Below are 15,995 nucleotides of genomic sequence, written 5' to 3' on the forward strand. Positions count from 1 at the left end.
TTCAGTTGCTTAAATCCTTCCTCAGACTCCTTCTTACTACATAACTATCTGAAAATTGCACTCAACTCTAATAAAACCATAGTAACAGCTTTAGGCAAAACCGGGCGTATTGCAAGCGGGAGTAACTGCTGCATTAAAACATGGCAATCATGACTTTTCAACCCATGTATTTTTCGTTCATTCACGTGCACACATCGCGACAGATTTGATGAATATCCATCTGGGACCCGAATAGTAGACAATACTTTACAAAACGCAGTTTTTTCTTCTCTTTTCAATGTGAACAATGCTGGAGGTCGAAATGTTCTATTTCCTTCTCTACGTGGGTGTTCACTATGTCTTATGTTCAAGTATTCAAGATCTGCACGTGCCGCCAATCCATCTTTAGACTTTTCTATATCTAGCAATGTTCCCACCACACTGTCACATATATTCTTCTCGATATGCATAACATCAAGATTGTGTCTAATCAACAGATGCCTCCAATAAGGTAGTTCATAAAAAATCGATTTCTTCTTCCACTGACTGTTACTACTTGTACTGCTCGAAGCTCTTCTTCTGCGTTGCCCAACTGAAGCATCCTTGTTTGGTTTTCCAAAAGTAAATCTCAATGTAGAAAGTTCTTCGAGACATTGTAAACCAGTCCACTGCCTTGATGCACTACGATGCTCTCGACGACCATTAAAACCAGTGGTTTGCCTTCGAAACCTATGATTATCTTTAAGAAAACGTCGATGCCCCATATAACAAATCTTGCGACTCGCTGGCAAGTAAATAGATTCTTTATCATACATGCAATGTGGACAAGCTTTATAGCCATGTGTACTCCATCCTGACAACATTCCATAAGCCGGAAAATCACTTATAGTCCATAATACGGCAGCCTTCACCGTAAAACTTTGGTTGGAATACGCATCATAAGTGGGAATGCCCACCTCCCACAACTCATTCAGCTCGTCAATCAATGGACGCATGTATACATCAATCTCTTTACCAGGATTGCGCGGTCCTGGTATTAACAAAGACAATAACAAATTTGGTTGCTTCATGCACATCCAAGGTGGCAAATTATAAACAGAAAGCACCACAGGCCATGTGCTATGATCATTCCTCATTTTCCCAAAAGGATTAAATCCATCACTGGCTAACCCTAATCGGACATTTCGAATTTCTGACGCAAAATCCGAATATAAATTATCCAAATGCTTCCATGCGGGAGAATCTGAAGGATGTCTCATAAACTCATCCTTAGGACATTCAGTTGCATGCCATCTCATATGTTCAGCCATATGCTTCGACATAAAAAATCGTTGCAATCGTGGTTTTAAAGGAAAATACCACATAACCTTTGTTGCGACCTTTTTCCTCGAGCTATCCTCTGCATTGGTAATTTTATATCTTGATTTACCACAAACTGAGCACACGGTCAAATCTGAAGTATCTTTCCAATAAATCATGCAATCATTGGGACATGCATCAATTTTCACATACGACAGCCCCAAGTCATTTATAAGTTTTTTTGCCTTATAACAGGATTCAGGCAAACAATCCCCTTTAGGCAACATTCTTTTAATTAACTCCAGTAAAGTGGTGAAGATCTCGTCAGGCATTCCCGCTAAACACTTAATTTGATACAATCTTACAACTGCTTCCAATTTCTTAAACTCCTTACAACCTGGCCACAAATCTTGATCCGCCTCTTCAAGCAACTTAAAAAAAGTTTGCACCTCTTCTGGACGCCTTTCCCCAATAGGGGGCTCAGTAGATGGCCCAACACCTTCTTCTGTTAATGGTTGGACAAATACATCATTAAGAAAATCATGCATGCCAATCACCTCATCTCCTGTTTCTTCTTCTCCAATTCCCACATTTTGCTCTCCAATGTTTTGCTCGCCATGATGTCGCCAACAAGCGTTTTTATAATCTTTATCCATATCATACAATATGAGATGTTCAACAATGGTGTTCCTAACAAAAGTATATCGATTACAACATCTTTTGCAAGGACATCTAAACTTATCAGGACCAACACCATTTGCAACTGCTTGATCCAAAAACAAATTAATTCCAGTTGTATACGCTTCAAATTTCGGGGTATTATCAACCAACTCTTGTCCATATTTTACCACTTTACGAAGGTAAAATATTACGTTGACACTAAGATGCCTACAATCTTTCAATCCCTATCATGTAGGCATAACTATCAAAATTTTCAATTTCTATCTTTCACCCCTCAAACTCTATCACGATTGCAATCTTTTAATTTTCAACACCTATTATAGTAAAAACAAATTAAAATAACAACAAAAAGTTATCAAAATTATGCTCATCTAATCCATTCTAATAAATAACAACCAAAAGTTATCAAACTTATCAAAATAACAACAAATTGAAATAACAATTAGAGTGCAAAAAAAATTAATTAATATATTCTTATATTCCTAATTATTATAAGTTTAGGTTATATTCTTATATGAAAGGTTATATTCTTATATGAAAGGATATTCTTATATTATAAGTTTAGGTTATATTCTTATGAAAGGTTATATTCTTATATTCTTATATTCCTAAATATTATAAGTTTAGGTTATATTCTTATATGAAAGGTTATATTCTTATATGAAAGGATATTCTTATATTATAAGTTTAGGTTATATTCTTATGAAAGGTTATATTCTTATATTCCTAAATATTATAAGTTTATGTTATATTTAATATTGTTAATTTAACATAAATGCTTATAAATATTATTCATTCCATTTTCTCATAACAATTCAAATTATGTTCATCTAATCCATTCTAGTAAATAACAACAAAAAATTATCAAAATAACAACAAATTAAAATAACAATTAGAGTGCAAAAAAAAAAAAAATTAACATAATATATTCTTATATTACTCAATATTATAAGTTTATGTTATATTTAATATTGTTAATTTAACATAAATGCTTATAAATATTATTCATGCCATTTTCTCATAACAATTCAAATTATGTTCATCTAATCCATTCTAGTAAATAACAACAAAAAATTATCAAAATAACAACAAATTAAAATAACAATTAGAGTGCAAAAAAAAAAAATAACATAATATATTCTTATATTACTCAATATTATAAGTTTATGTTATATTTAATATTGTTAATTTAACATAAATGCTTATAAATATTATTCATTCCATTTTCTCATAACAATTCAAATTATGTTCATCTAATCCATTCTAGTAAATAACAACAAAAAATTATCAAAATAACAACAAATTAAAATAACAATTAGAGTGACAAAATTAATTAATTCGACTAAATTTTTATTAATTTAACAAAAATAGTAGAATTTTATCTAAGTGCTTAAATTATAATTTTTGAATAAATAAACTTGTGTATTATACAATTTAAAAATTAAAGAAGTTAGTGATACAAACCTGATTTGTTGAAGAATTTCGACGTCAACAATTCTTTATGTACTCAACCAACTCAAATAAATTTCCTACAAAAATAAATTGTAACTAAAAATTAAACATAAGAGGAGAAAATAAAAATATTATAAGCAAGAAAAACTTACTGTTGTGAAGAGGAACAAATGAAGTTTGAAAACCAAAGGAGAAAGCTGAAAGAGAGAGAACACGGGAGACTTTGTAAAAATTGGAAGAACGAATAAGAAAAGTGCAAGAGAAGAAAAAGAAAATACGGGGGAGAGGATATAAAGACGATCAATCTGTCGCTTACAACCGACACTGGTTTTCAAAATATATGGCGCTCAAAACCGACGCAGGATTTAAAATATTAAAAACAAGAATTAGTGTCGCCTAAAACCGACACCCATAGTTTATGTTGCTTAAAAGCGACACTATTTTATTTAAAGCGACGCCAGTACTTAAAAATATTAAAATATATGTCGGTTATAAGCGACACTAAATTTTTACGTCGGTTTAAAAGCGACATAGAAATTTTATGACGCTTATAAGCGACAGTAAATACGACGTCATCTTCAGTGAGTGTCGCAAATCTCTTTTTCGCCACTATATAATATTAAACCGACGCAACAACTGACACTATTAGGTCCTTTTGTAGTAGTGATTGTTCAAAGGCAACCATTATCCTTATGGCAAAGACTTTCCTGGCCAAATCCCCACAGGAAGATTCTCTAGTGGAAAACTAGTTCCTGACTTTTTGGCATCCACTTTAATCATCAACCAAGCTGTTCCTGCTTTTCTAGATCCCAACCTTTCGGATAGTCACCGGCGTCTGCTGGATCTGGGTACGATGATATAACCGCTGCTGGAGCCGGGATCATAACATTTTCGAAGCAGATTGTGTTGTCCAAGAAATATGTAGTGAGAGTTGAGGGATTTAAGGGGAAAAGGAGGCAAAGAAGTTGATTAGTAGTTCATTGGTTGTAGTAAGTGCAGGTACCAAGATTTTTCTGCTGAATAAGCTGCATATATTTATTGACGTAAATTCCAATCCCTGTCACATGGATTCTGTATTTTTTCATAGCTTCAGTTTGGAGCTTTCAGAAAAATCTTAAACATGTGAAGCATATAGTCACAAGAACACCAGTTTGCGGCAGCTTCGCGTAGTCATTCCTCGTAGAAAATCATAGTTGACATGTATGCGTAAATAAGTCATCAAAATCACAAAAAATACCATTTTGTGCACACATGTCAAACTACGATTTGTTTGTTTAGTGAATGACTTCTTCCGAGTGAATGCTTTCTTTAAGTGTTTGTAGATCTATATGTTGTAGGAATTGTATGAGCTTGGATGCAGAAAAATGGTAATAGCAGTGCTTCCTCCTATTGGTTGCCTTCCATAAAAAAACGAGCGACCTCAAACCAACAAGGCTCTCCGCTTTACGAGGGTCGGAGTAAATGTCTATCGTATGCATCCTTACCTTGCCTTCCCATACAAGTGACTGTAAAATTTGGGAATACAAATGAGAGAAGATGTGTAGATGATGAGAATTCAGATTCCCAGATATACAACCAAAAGCTTGCAAAACTATTGCCCAAAATCCAGTCACTGCTTCCAGGGAGCAAGTTTGTGTATGCAGATGTCTATGAGCCATCGATTGACATGATCAACAATCCACAAAAATTTGGTAAGAAAAATTTATGCTAAATTCTTAGTCTAGAATTACATTGATATTGCGGACATGGGTAAGTCCAGTTAGTCATGGCAATGTGCTCACCCGCGCGCACCCAAGTTCGAATCACATTTCCCATAAATTAGAATGTATGCTCTGACCAATGTGACTACACATGCGGCTAACATCGATATTAAATTTATTTATTTTCTTTCTTATAAAGGTTTTGTGGAAACAAAAAGAGGTTGCTGTGGTACTGGGTTTGTGGAAGCAGCTTACCAGTACCTCTCGAAGTACCTGGAGAAGAATGTGCTTCCCAAGCTTGCTTATCGTAATCAATCGCAGCCGTTGATTACTCGGTCCGACCATCCCTATCGGGCAGATGATCGATACTGGTAAAGAAGTTCCACTTCCTATACCTTCATGATTTCAGTTTCCACATACATTGTAAAGTCTTCCACTTGATTTATATGTAATTATCTAGGAAAGGTGGTTCATTTGTTTGTCAAACGAGCTAGAATCATGAAAACAATCTCTTTGCTAAGCAAAATTAAAACTGCGTACTATAGACGTTCTTCCTCCTAACCCTCGCAAAGCACGAAGCCTTGTTAGCTTGGGAAGATTTTCGAACAGGAAAAAGTGGTTCCAGATCGACATCTCGGCTTCGACGTCGAGTTACCAGAGATGGTTTCTAATCAAAGTACTAGAACATGGCTTCCATTCACAAAAGCTAAAAAAAGAGGGAACAAAAAATAACACTCTACTAAACAGAAACAAACACCTACATTACAAAGCTTTCAATTCATAAACAAAACTTTCTGTGAACTTCCTTTCGACTACATACAAGGCAAATCATCCCGAGCAGCTTTAGCGTCTTCACTTCCGGCCACCACCAGTGCCAGCGGATCCTCTACTGCCGCGGAACAAGCCATTGATCTTAGCATGAATGTCCTCAATAGCATACTTAATGTACTTGTGATGCCGCCCGATTTCCGGAACATTCTGAAACCTCCCGATGAAGCTCTGATACGCTGGCAACAAGATTTTGACAAGCGAAATTCTCAAATCATCTCTGAGTTGATCGTCGAAAACTACCCAATTGGACTGCGTTTTACAGATCTCGTCGAAGTAGATGTTGAACAACTTGAGCTTCTCTTTCATGGACTTCACAGCAGCACTTGGCGACAATGAGCCGCTCTCGGGCTTCAACACTCCAAGCACCTTGTTCCATGAGCTTCTCTGATAATTCACAAGGTACTGTCGGATTTTTGCAGTGTGTTTTCGGATCCAGTCATCGCCCAAAAGCGATCCCAACTCACTGTCCTTCACTTTCTGCATAATGTACCTCCCATTGTTCATCATGAAAACACAGCACAACGCAGAGTCCCCATAAATCTTCGACTTGGTTTCCAAATTGCTCTCCAGAAGCTCCATAATCCACGCCATTTGCACCGACATGGGTGAAGACGAAGCTCGATCATCAACCTTGGGCTGATGAGAGACTGCAGCACTGTCCTCGAAAACCTGCTCGAGGGTCTGGCGCGATCGGCATGCTGCACGGAGATAATTCATCACATATCGAGTGATCGGATGCAACCCGCCGCCAGGAACTGGAGTTTTCGGAGGGTCGCGATTGATCAGATTTTCCAACTCCATGAAAATGCCTCTGATCGCTTCCCCTAACCTTTTCCAAATCGTATTCGCTTCGTTCCTGAGAAACAAACAGTACTGATCCGAAAACACTAACTCGAATTCAGGCATCAAATCCCGCAGAGTCTCGAACACATCGAGAATCCTGAACAATCGCTCCGGCGATCGGCTTCCGATCGCTACCGCGTCGGCGAAGTTCAGTATCTGAATCGTCGAGCGCCGGCAAACCTCCATGAACGAGAGGTCTGCGGCGGAGGAGAGGCCGTAGAAGATGCGATCGCAGAGTCTACGCTCGCTCGGGAACAGAATCCGAAGCGCGACGTTTGCGGATTTGATCCACCGCTCGATTTCGTCCTCGAGGTCCTGCCATGGCGTCTTCTGAACCTCTTCGATGCTCAGCTTCTGCAAGCCTAGCCTCGACATGCTCTCTTCCAGGAACTCTCTCCGGCAGCTGCTGTACACGTGCGAGCACTCCTTTCCGAACCCCGCCGCCACCATCCGCTTGGCAATCTCATGGAGGTCGTTGATGGTTCCAGAAGGCAGCGCATCGATCACGATGTCGTAGTCGCCGATCGGCTGAGCAGTAGGGATCTGGTGCTCCTCACCGTCCCCGATTACCTCCTCTTCCCCTTCTTCTTCGTCGTCTCCCGAGTCAAACGACAACGCGCCATTTGACTCGCCACGAAACGCGGGATTGAGTTTTCGTGACTCGCCGCCGCGTTCGACCAAGGATCTGAACTCATTCTCGAGCCGGAACATGGCCTGCTGCATAAGATCCTCAGCACGCGCGAGGCAAACCCCGACGGACTGGTCGTCGGCCATGGGAGTCCAGTCCCGGATGGTGGCGATGAGGTCGTCGATCAAGTCAAGAAACGCCGCGGAATCGGCCGAGTAGGACCAGATTGGGTGGTCAGCAGCAACATACTGCGAGATCCGACGGTCCAGCGACTTCAGCGAGAGCTCGAGGGCGGCGCAGCTGCGAGTGCGTTCGTCGTCGGAAGCCAATTTCTCGCGAGAGAACCTGCCGTCGAAGTTGGAAAAAATCTGCAAAATATCGTCGGCCATGTTATCGTTGTGGCCCAGAGTCTTGGCTATGTGGCGCGCCATAGCTAACAATTTCTCTTCGCCGTTCTCAGCCATTGTACTGCAGTCTCAGAGATTGCCCTCCAAGTGCTTGATTTTGTGCTTCAGTGAAGACAAACTTTTAGGGTTATGAAATTGAGACGAAAATTGGTTTTAATATTTTGGATTTCAGAATTTCGATTTGGGTAATAAGCAGTAAGCCAAAATCCAAAAGCTAAAAGCAGAAGCAGTTGAATAATATTATTTGGGGGTTCGTGGAAGGTGACTGGAAAACACGCGGTTCGTGTGGGGAACGGATGAAGACCGAAGACGGGAAAGAGTCAGGCAGTTTTTGCCTTTAGACTTTCTGAACCATATTTTAGGATAATGCTAATTGGATTAAATTTATAAATTAAATTAATAAAAAATAAGCATGTTAATTATGATTTAAGTAATAATTTAATTATTAATTTTTATATCATTTATTTTATAAAATTTAGTCTACATATTTAATCTGTTCAGGATTACCCATTTTTCGTTTGTCTAAATTTTGGAACTGCAAATTTTTTCTTATTTTTCATTCCCTACAAAGTAGTATTTCTGAATTATTCTAATTTCGTGTAGTGGGAGTTGAGCTTTATTCTCATCACAATCATTCTAATTTTGAATAATTGGATTGCAATTCAAGCTTAAACATTGGAAAAAAAACGAGTTTGATCTACTAACCTAATTCACGTAGATGACTTTTTATTGCAATGGTGGATAATAATTATGCATTTTTTGCACAATGATGCGAATTCTCACTAACTTCTCTTTTTCTTAACAATTAATCGCCTAACTTGCTAATAATATCAAACTATCTAGTTTACTAATAATATCATTGTACTTAAATACTGACTTAACTCACGTCTGAGCGCAAAATTTAAATTGGTTAAATAGAATGGATAAGAAAGAGGAGAAGGTTGAATGGGTTTTTGGAGGAATGGACTTTATTTTGTTTTGGACAATGAAGTAAAGTAAAAGCCCACAAAAGAGGTTTCCGCTTTGGTCAAAAGCATAAATGAGACGGCTGGTACCGTGAAAGAAAAGACGTTGAATCCCACTTCAGACTCTGGAAAGAAAAAAAATGGGGTTTTGCTTTTATTGTGTGCCCTCCTAAACCCTTTGCGTTCATAAGAATCACGTTTACAGTTTAAAAATAACAAAAACTAAAAGCACTTCCAAATTCTGGCTTAATCAAATTTAGTCTGTTTTTGTTTTATATGTAGTAACTTTTTAAAGTTTTCGAGAGTTTTTTTAAGAAATGCTTCAGTGCTACAAGTCTTTTAGCTAGTAAATTTAGAATTAGGGTAACATTTAGTTTAAACCAATATTGGATGTACGCTCATAAACCAATAAAATGGATTGAAAGGACCATTGTACCCTATACACGACGCAAAATGTCAAATTTAATTTAGACACATTTGGTAACTAACTTACGAAAATGTCACTGTGATAATATTTTATTGCTCGGATGATGCACCAGCACCACTCAATGTGTTCATGATCAAAGGCCTAGTCTGTCCACGTGGTTGTATCCTATTGGATTGCTTCCCTAAACGGATTGAGCAAGCAAAGCAAGCCACATGCCAAAAACACACAAATCATCCATCCAATATAATAACCACCGTCGATCCCTAAATCAACGGCCAAAGATTCTTCGCCCCAAATCCTATAAAACCATCCATTTTACCAAAATCCACCCAAAAAACCTGCCCTCCCTTCTTCATATCTCTTCTGAGAAAGAAAAGTCGTTACAGTCTCTTTTCAGTCCTCTCTGTTCTTCCGAATTTCCAATATTACCCCGAACTTCCATCGTATTAACACCAATGTCCTCGCCTTCCCCGATCCCAGTTTCGTCCCAACAGTCCTCTCACCAGCAATCCCAACCGTCCGGCACCAACCCACTCCCATTCCTCCGCCCCTTCCTCACGCGCATCTCCGCCGTATCCCGCCACGCGCTCTCCAACAGCCGCCCCTGGACCGAGCTCATCGACCGCACTGCCTTCACCAGACCCACCTCGCTCACCGATGCCGCCTCCCGGATCCGCAAGAACGCCGCCTACTTCCGCGTCAACTACCTCATCGTACTCGCAGTCGTACTCGCCTACTCCCTCATCTCCCACCCCTTCTCCCTCCTCACCCTCGTCGCCCTCGCCGGAGCATGGATCTTCCTCTACTCGCGCCGATCGTCGGAGCAGCCGCTCGTGATCCTCGGCCGCACGTTCTCCGACACCCAGGCGCTGTTCGGTCTGGGCGTGGCGACGCTAATCGCGATCTTGGTGACGAGCGTGCTGTCGCTGCTGCTAACGGCGGTGATGGTGGGAGTTGGGATCGTGTGTGTTCACGGCGCATTCAGAGATCCTGAGGATCTGTTCCTGGACGAAACGCAGCCGTTGGGTTCTGGCATCGCTTCGATTTTCGGTGGCGGGGCCCCTTCGTTTGCGTCGGCAGGTGCCAGCATGATGTCACGTGTCTAGCATGTGGGTGCAAGTCCGTAGGCGTTCATACCGCTTAGCTACACGGTATCGCTCTCCCTCGGGTCGGGTTTGCTTAGAAGAAGAAGAAGAAAGAGAATTTTTTTGTTACATAAGGAATATTATTCATTACTTGAGATATTTGCAATTTAATTTGTTTGTTTGTTGGCAATTTGTATTAGAATTTTTCCTTTTAATTCCACGAGCCAGAAATTTGATTACTTATTTTGCTTAACTATAATTCAACATTTGAAACAAATTTCCCCAAAGAAAGTAAAGGGTCAATCAATTCGAGCATCCATTTTAGGTTTTAAGCACTTAAAACCTAAAGTGATGCATCTCTCCGGATCTAGATTCTCTCCTCTCCCATTTTTTTCCAAGCTCGAAGGGAGTGGAGGGAATACAAGCGAGGTTTTAAAAACGCTAAAAGCAAGACGTCATGCACAGAGCCAGACTCGTGCACCTAGTTTTAGATGGAAAAATACATAAAAAAGAATCCAAGCAAACCCAATCATCCAAGGGGCACATCCTTGATCCTAGGCTCAAACATCAATCCAAAAGCAAAAACCAAAATAGCAAACAATATAAACATCCTCCGCTTAAAGAAAATACATAGTTTGTTAGGTTTCATATCACAAAATTATCTTACGTCACGTCTAAGGAATTAGCAAATGAGCACACAAACAATTGAACCCACAACCGTTTAGAGCAGAATACCGACTCGCATTCAGAAACTCATGGATTAAAAAGCTCCACACATCAAACAAGTAGCAAGCAATTTACAGCATCAACTCTAAAATCGTGCGATTATCTATCTAATACATACAACTTTCGGAAAAGTTAAATTTGTAAACTACCCGGTGCTCCATTTTTTCTTTTTTTTTTCTTTTATTCTTATGAATGCAATGCAATTTACTTTGAAGCGGGTATCAATTAAAATGTAAAGAAAGAAAGAGAGTGAAAATTTCATTTACAAACACACGGTTCAAAGGCTCTCTTTTGCATACGAACGGGTCTCCTCTGCAACAGTCGACCACACATTTGCTATCTTTTCAGCGTATCCTACCTGTTCATGATACAGAACAATATGTTACACCGAAGACTTGCATATGACAAGCCATTAGTAGACGCAATTATGTCTAACATTTTTCAGATTATCCATCTCATAACACCCAGATGAACTCAACCTAAGAACGAAATTAGTTTACATGAAGACTCTTCTAGAGAGCTATAACGATCCTAGGTGAACAAGAACGCAAGCAGTAAGTACCTGATTATGCACAAATCCCTTCAACATGTTTAAGAAGTCAGCATGCCTCTCGTTGTCAAGTCTTTCAAGTTCACTCCTGTTATTTTCCTGCATTCATCAAAATCAAATTATTCTAAGTTCTCGTGAGGATACTAACAACTGGGCAGATATATTTTAGCTGGACAGGGAAACAAGTTTACAATTTCAAGTTTCCCTAGAAGAGAGAATTCAAAACAAGAGAAATTTTGAATAGCCTTTATCATAGACGAAAAAACGGCAATTTTAAGAGAGAAAAGATGCAAAAATTCATGATAGAAAACTGAAATACACACACATCATGACATGGTGTAATAACACAAAGATCAGTTTCATGTTCCCAAAACATGGTTTTCAAAGAGAGAAACTCAGGCTTCCATAAGCATATAGTTCTTCCTGTACATGCAACAACGAATAACATCCGAGACCTAAACTACTTAACATCAATGTTCACCTCAAACACCCAGTTTGGCTGCCACAACTTGCAAGCTTTGATGGAATTGGCACACAAGATTAACTAAGCCCTCATAGAGGTGCAAAGCTCTGGCTAGACCTCACATTACAAGACCAGGGAGGCAAGCCAAGAGATGCAAGGATTTAAAAGTTACGTAAATGCAATTTCGACAACCATAATATTAGTCCACAAACGAATAAGGAGCACTCCACTCCCACAGCTTTTTATAACCCATCTCAACTAGTGAACGAAATGGCCAAATAATATGATCATCAAACACTAAGTGAATCATGCACATAAAAAATGTTGTGAGCTTGAATGCTGCGAGATTATCACATTTACAATCAGAGTGAGTAAATTCCTTGAAAGGAGTGAGGCTAGACACATTTTAAGGTCACTAACGCAAAGCATAAAAAAGGGACAGCTACACATAACATGGAAGAAAAACAGGGAAACAAACATGAAACCTGTGATTTAACAAAAGAAATGACTCCTTGTGGATCTAAAACAGGGGCAGGAACCACAAGACCAAACACTCGAGCATTTGGGATGCAAATCCCTTCACATAAAAGTTCATACAAAGTTTACGAGATTTCTTAACTACTAACATATTTAATTACCGTGAATTGGAAAGATTACAGATGTCAGTAGTATATTAAAAATAATTTCAAAAGTACAATGGTACCTTGATCCGCTCATATTCTCTGATTGCTACATTTTTAGCATCCTCGGTGGCTCTTATGGTTTCATTTAACTCGTCTAGTTTTCGATTCCTTGATTTGTCACCACCAAAAATTTTATTGGATTGAACTTCAAGTTTTTCAGCCCGTGATTGCAGTGAACCCAGTTCTGATAGAAGAGTCTGCACTGTCAATAGAGCACTTGACCTATCCGAGAATGCACCGTTGACAGCTAACATTAGCCCAAGATATTCATGAAATGTATCCTGCAATACGCATAGTATGAACAATCATTAATACAATTGATGGGTTTCCTTCTAAAGTAACAATGAAAAACAGCTGAAGAAAATGTACTACATACATAAACATTACTAACCAAACCAATCTTATAGTTCAAAATGCAATGAAAAACAAAAAGGTGACAAAATTACGAAATGCTTGACGGTTTGAGCATTTAACTCCCGATAGAATCTGCTGGCTTTGACTGCAGCAGTTGCCACATTCTTCATGTCGGCGGCCCGCACTCTCTGAGAGTTGAACAAGGCCTCCTCGTTCTCAAACTTGGTCAGCTTAATAAACGCTAGTCCTAACTCTCCCATCGTCTCTCCCATGTCCTGTTGAGCTTTAACGAGTGATTCGGCCTATAAATCAAAGCAATCAATCACTCTAAAGTGAAACATATACTCACAAACCACACAGATATGATCACTTCAGTACACATTACCTGCTGAGATGCATGAATGAGATGTTGCTCCAGCTCATTCATCTTCTCTTTCTTTTCTAAAAACTCCTTATCCTCCTCCCCCACCAGCGGCCTCGAAGCTCCCCAATCATTAGCCACAGACTGCTTCAACTCCTTGAACAACCTCAACAAATCCCTGCCCCCTTTCGCAGGCTGAACCACCTCGTGAAGCGCCAGTGGCGGAGCACTCTCCCCAAACAACTGATTCGGAAGCTTCACGGCCCCATCGAGCATCCTAGACGCCACATCAGTGGTCAATTTCAGGGGTAGCTTCCCCTGCACCTGCAAAAACACCTTCAATTCGTCGCTTCTCTTGATCACCGGGTGCGAAGCCAATCGCCTCAAGTACTTCTCCAATGCCACTCTTCTCTGCTCCACAAACTCCTGTTTCTGCATCACCTGACTCTCCACCACGCTCTTGTCTGGCCTCGGCGGTATAAAGAACCCTCTGTACGACTCCGCCAACCGGTCTGATAACGTTACCACGTCCCGAAACCGCCGCCGGACTCCGAATTCCGATCCGCCGAAATCCGGAATGTTCGTCCGAGTCGTGATCAGGTACGTGACGTAATTGTTAGCTCCCGGAACGATCGAATTCCCGCTTTCCGGCTCCTTCTGCGGATTCGAGACCGTGATTTTGATGTACTCGGATGTGGAAGACGGAGATCGCGAGAGAGAGTACGAGCTCGAGTTGTCGGAGCTCTTACCAGGACTCTCGATGCCATGGATTTCGGCGGCGGTTTCGGCATCGTAGGGGCTGTAGATCACGTCGGCGTAAGAAGGCGGGTCGATGTAAGTGGTGTTGTCCGGGGCCGAGCTAGGGTTTCGGGGGTCGCGGTACGGTGCGGGAACGAACAGGGGATCGGCGTCGGCAGGTGGCGTTGTATTGGCGGTGGTGGCGTGGACTTCGGATACGATCTGGGAGGAGGACGGCGACGACGAGAGAGGGTGTGTCGTATCGGAGAGCGACGACATGGCGCTACGATAATTCGAGTACGATTTATTGCCATTCGATTGATCGTCGAGGACGAGATTTTCCATTTCTTCTTTCGGCGCGTGGAGGTGGGCTTCGTCGGAGCCCCGGTTCTCAGAGCCCATCATCTCCTTCCTTCAACAGAACCAAACCAACAGGAGAAGAGAGAAGAGTTGGAGGAGGAAGTAATTAGTCTTATATTTGAGGGGCATTTTGGGGAGTTGCAGAAGTGGGAAACTTGACTGGAACTTGGCAGAGGTGGCTTGACACGTAATATTCTTCAAACACCAAGATAGTCACGTGCTGACATACTTTTGTGCTATTATTAAGCACATTATATACGATATAGTTTAATGAAATTTTATGGCATGCTGGGGTTTTCGAAAAACCTATTACATATTATGTTATACGAGTTTTCTAAACCTGAGGTTAGTACGTTAAAGATTATCTGTTTTAGTATTACTTATATATACATCAACTTGGTCCACTCATGTTTTATTTTGCGCTCCCTCAGGACTTAGAATCAAAATGTACAATCCCGACGTCAAGACATTCCCGCATCGGCATCTTCGAGTCCTCTCGGCGTACAATCTCACCTCCTTGTTCATTCAATTTTATATTATTCCTTTTTAGTGTCTCAGATTAGTTGTATGTTATGAACATGTTCCACAATTGCATATTCATTATAATTAAATTAACAAGTTTTATTTGTTTCGGTTAATCTCCATTATAATTTGTTTCAATTTAGTTAGTAAGATTTTTAGAATATTCGTGCTTCAAAGCTATACTATCATTTGATTTGTATACTTGCGAGAACTAAAATTCGAGACTTAATAAGGTTAATTTTGGTTATCTAATTTTCGCAACACTAATCCATTTTTTATGAAGAAAAAGAAAAAAACTAACTATATGATGCGTGATTTATACGCACACAAATTAAACCCTCTTTTCGTCAAATTGTAGTATATGTATAAGTAGGGATCGTTCTAGACCGGGGATTATGAGGGATTGTTAATCACTTGGATTTGACTCAAAAACGTAAAAACACAATATAAAACACTAAACTAGACTCAAAGAATGCAAAACTAAACTTTAAAACACTCAAACAAACCAAAAGACTCAAAACAACACAAACACACTCAAATCTGCCTAAAAACCACTTTCTGGGCAGATTTGAGCACAAACACAAATTTGGACGAATTTGTTTAACAAATTGAATCAAAACACTTATAAACACAAACTAAAAGTATTTCTAACTAATCTAACACTTTAAAATAAATGGGGATTGAGGTTTGGACGAAAATAAACTAAATGGACAGATTCTAATTAAAACAGATTATAAAAACGAAATTGATGAAATGGAATGAATGGATGATAGAATAGCTAAGGGGTTCTTCTCCACACATGTTACACTTACATAATAAAAAGATTTCCAATTGCATTTCAATAAATTATGAAACTCATCACCCCGGGTTAATTAGGTCCGCTTAAATTAACCGTCAAGTTTTCCTTAAGTTAATGAATTGGATGGGTTAGCGCAACGCAA

General features: G+C 39.7%; 4 protein-coding genes across 4 annotated transcripts; 1 reads left to right on the plus strand and 3 right to left on the minus strand.

Moving 5' to 3' along the window:
• Positions 1 to 44: 44 nt before the first annotated feature.
• On the minus strand, positions 45 to 1,934 carry LOC148698247 (uncharacterized). Its single transcript, XM_088690411.1, has one exon. It carries the CDS (start codon positions 1,932 to 1,934, stop codon positions 45 to 47), a length of 1,890 nt encoding a protein of 629 aa, XP_088546537.1.
• Positions 1,935 to 5,788: 3,854 nt separating this feature from the next.
• LOC137715197 (exocyst complex component EXO70B1) lies at positions 5,789 to 8,180 on the minus strand. Its single transcript, XM_068454438.2, has one exon. The coding sequence runs from the start codon at positions 7,875 to 7,877 to the stop codon at positions 5,964 to 5,966; it is 1,914 nt and encodes a 637-aa protein (XP_068310539.2). The 5' UTR covers positions 7,878 to 8,180; the 3' UTR covers positions 5,789 to 5,963.
• A 1,338-nt stretch (positions 8,181 to 9,518) lies between these two features.
• LOC137715431 (PRA1 family protein B1) lies at positions 9,519 to 10,536 on the plus strand. Its single transcript, XM_068454765.2, has one exon. The coding sequence runs from the start codon at positions 9,668 to 9,670 to the stop codon at positions 10,316 to 10,318; it is 651 nt and encodes a 216-aa protein (XP_068310866.2). The 5' UTR covers positions 9,519 to 9,667; the 3' UTR covers positions 10,319 to 10,536.
• A 481-nt stretch (positions 10,537 to 11,017) lies between these two features.
• Positions 11,018 to 14,654, minus strand: LOC137715430 (sorting nexin 2B). Its single transcript, XM_068454764.2, has 5 exons — positions 13,459 to 14,654; positions 13,166 to 13,375; positions 12,740 to 13,000; positions 11,586 to 11,672; positions 11,018 to 11,381 (listed from the first exon to the last, which is right to left on the minus strand). The coding sequence occupies exons 1-5, from the start codon at positions 14,575 to 14,577 to the stop codon at positions 11,301 to 11,303; spliced, it is 1,758 nt and encodes a 585-aa protein (XP_068310865.2). The 5' UTR covers positions 14,578 to 14,654; the 3' UTR covers positions 11,018 to 11,300.
• Positions 14,655 to 15,995: the final 1,341 nt, after the last annotated feature.

Source organism: Pyrus communis, chromosome 3, assembly GCF_041283825.1.
Source record: "Pyrus communis isolate YQ-2024b chromosome 3, ASM4128382v1, whole genome shotgun sequence".
In the NCBI taxonomy this organism is placed as follows: domain Eukaryota; kingdom Viridiplantae; phylum Streptophyta; class Magnoliopsida; order Rosales; family Rosaceae; genus Pyrus; species Pyrus communis.

Bases quoted from the DNA above. Each gene is read 5' to 3' on its own strand.
- LOC148698247 (XM_088690411.1), bottom strand. From the start codon at position 1,934: ATGGATAAAGATTATAAAAACGCTTGTTGGCGACATCATGGCGAGCAA.
- LOC137715197 (XM_068454438.2), bottom strand. From the start codon at position 7,877: ATGGCTGAGAACGGCGAAGAGAAATTGTTAGCTATGGCGCGCCACATA.
- LOC137715431 (XM_068454765.2), top strand. From the start codon at position 9,668: ATGTCCTCGCCTTCCCCGATCCCAGTTTCGTCCCAACAGTCCTCTCAC.
- LOC137715430 (XM_068454764.2), bottom strand. From the start codon at position 14,577: ATGATGGGCTCTGAGAACCGGGGCTCCGACGAAGCCCACCTCCACGCG. The intron at 11,673-12,739 runs GTACCATTGTAC...TGATGAATGCAG, and splicing joins GAGAATATGAGCGGATCAAG to GAAAATAACAGGAGTGAACT. The intron at 11,382-11,585 runs GTACTTACTGCT...TATCATGAACAG, and splicing joins AGGGATTTGTGCATAATCAG to GTAGGATACGCTGAAAAGAT.